At 61.5% G+C, this 343-nt stretch overlaps 1 protein-coding gene across 1 annotated transcript in view; it reads right to left on the reverse strand.

The window, feature by feature from the left end:
• The window catches only part of LOC104491064 (thrombospondin-3-like), a gene marked incomplete at both ends in the record, with an annotated part of 5,096 nt that overhangs the window by 2,219 nt on the left and 2,534 nt on the right, over positions 1-343 (reverse strand). Inside the window, 2 exon segments of the mRNA XM_010133423.1 lie at positions 3-114; positions 203-280. Of these exon segments, the coding sequence (XP_010131725.1) occupies positions 3-114; positions 203-280 (190 nt within the window).

A 343-nucleotide genomic window follows, 5' to 3' on the forward strand; every position in this document is an offset into this window, starting at 1 on the left:
GCCGTTGATGTCACAGGGGTTGGAGGTGGGAGTGCTGCAGGACTTCTGTGGGACGCAGCCGGATGTTTGATTCCCCACAAATCCTGACTTGCAGGGACCACATTTGTAGGAGCCCTGGGAGAGAGAGGGCAGGGGCAGGGTTAGGGGAGCAGAGCGGCCCCGGACACCACGCAGGGGAGCGAGGGGCAGCGCTGCTGCTCACCAGCGTGTTGGTGCAGATGGAGTTGGGGTCACAGCCTCCGTTGTTCCCATCGTTGCATTCATCAATATCTGTGCAAACCTGCGAGCAGCACAGGAGACAGTGGCACTCGAGCCCCTTCCCTGCCTGCAGCTCTGCCTGTCC

This window comes from Buceros rhinoceros, unplaced genomic scaffold, assembly GCF_000710305.1.
Source record: "Buceros rhinoceros silvestris isolate BGI_N320 unplaced genomic scaffold, ASM71030v1 scaffold23343, whole genome shotgun sequence".
NCBI lineage: Eukaryota > Metazoa > Chordata > Aves > Bucerotiformes > Bucerotidae > Buceros > Buceros rhinoceros.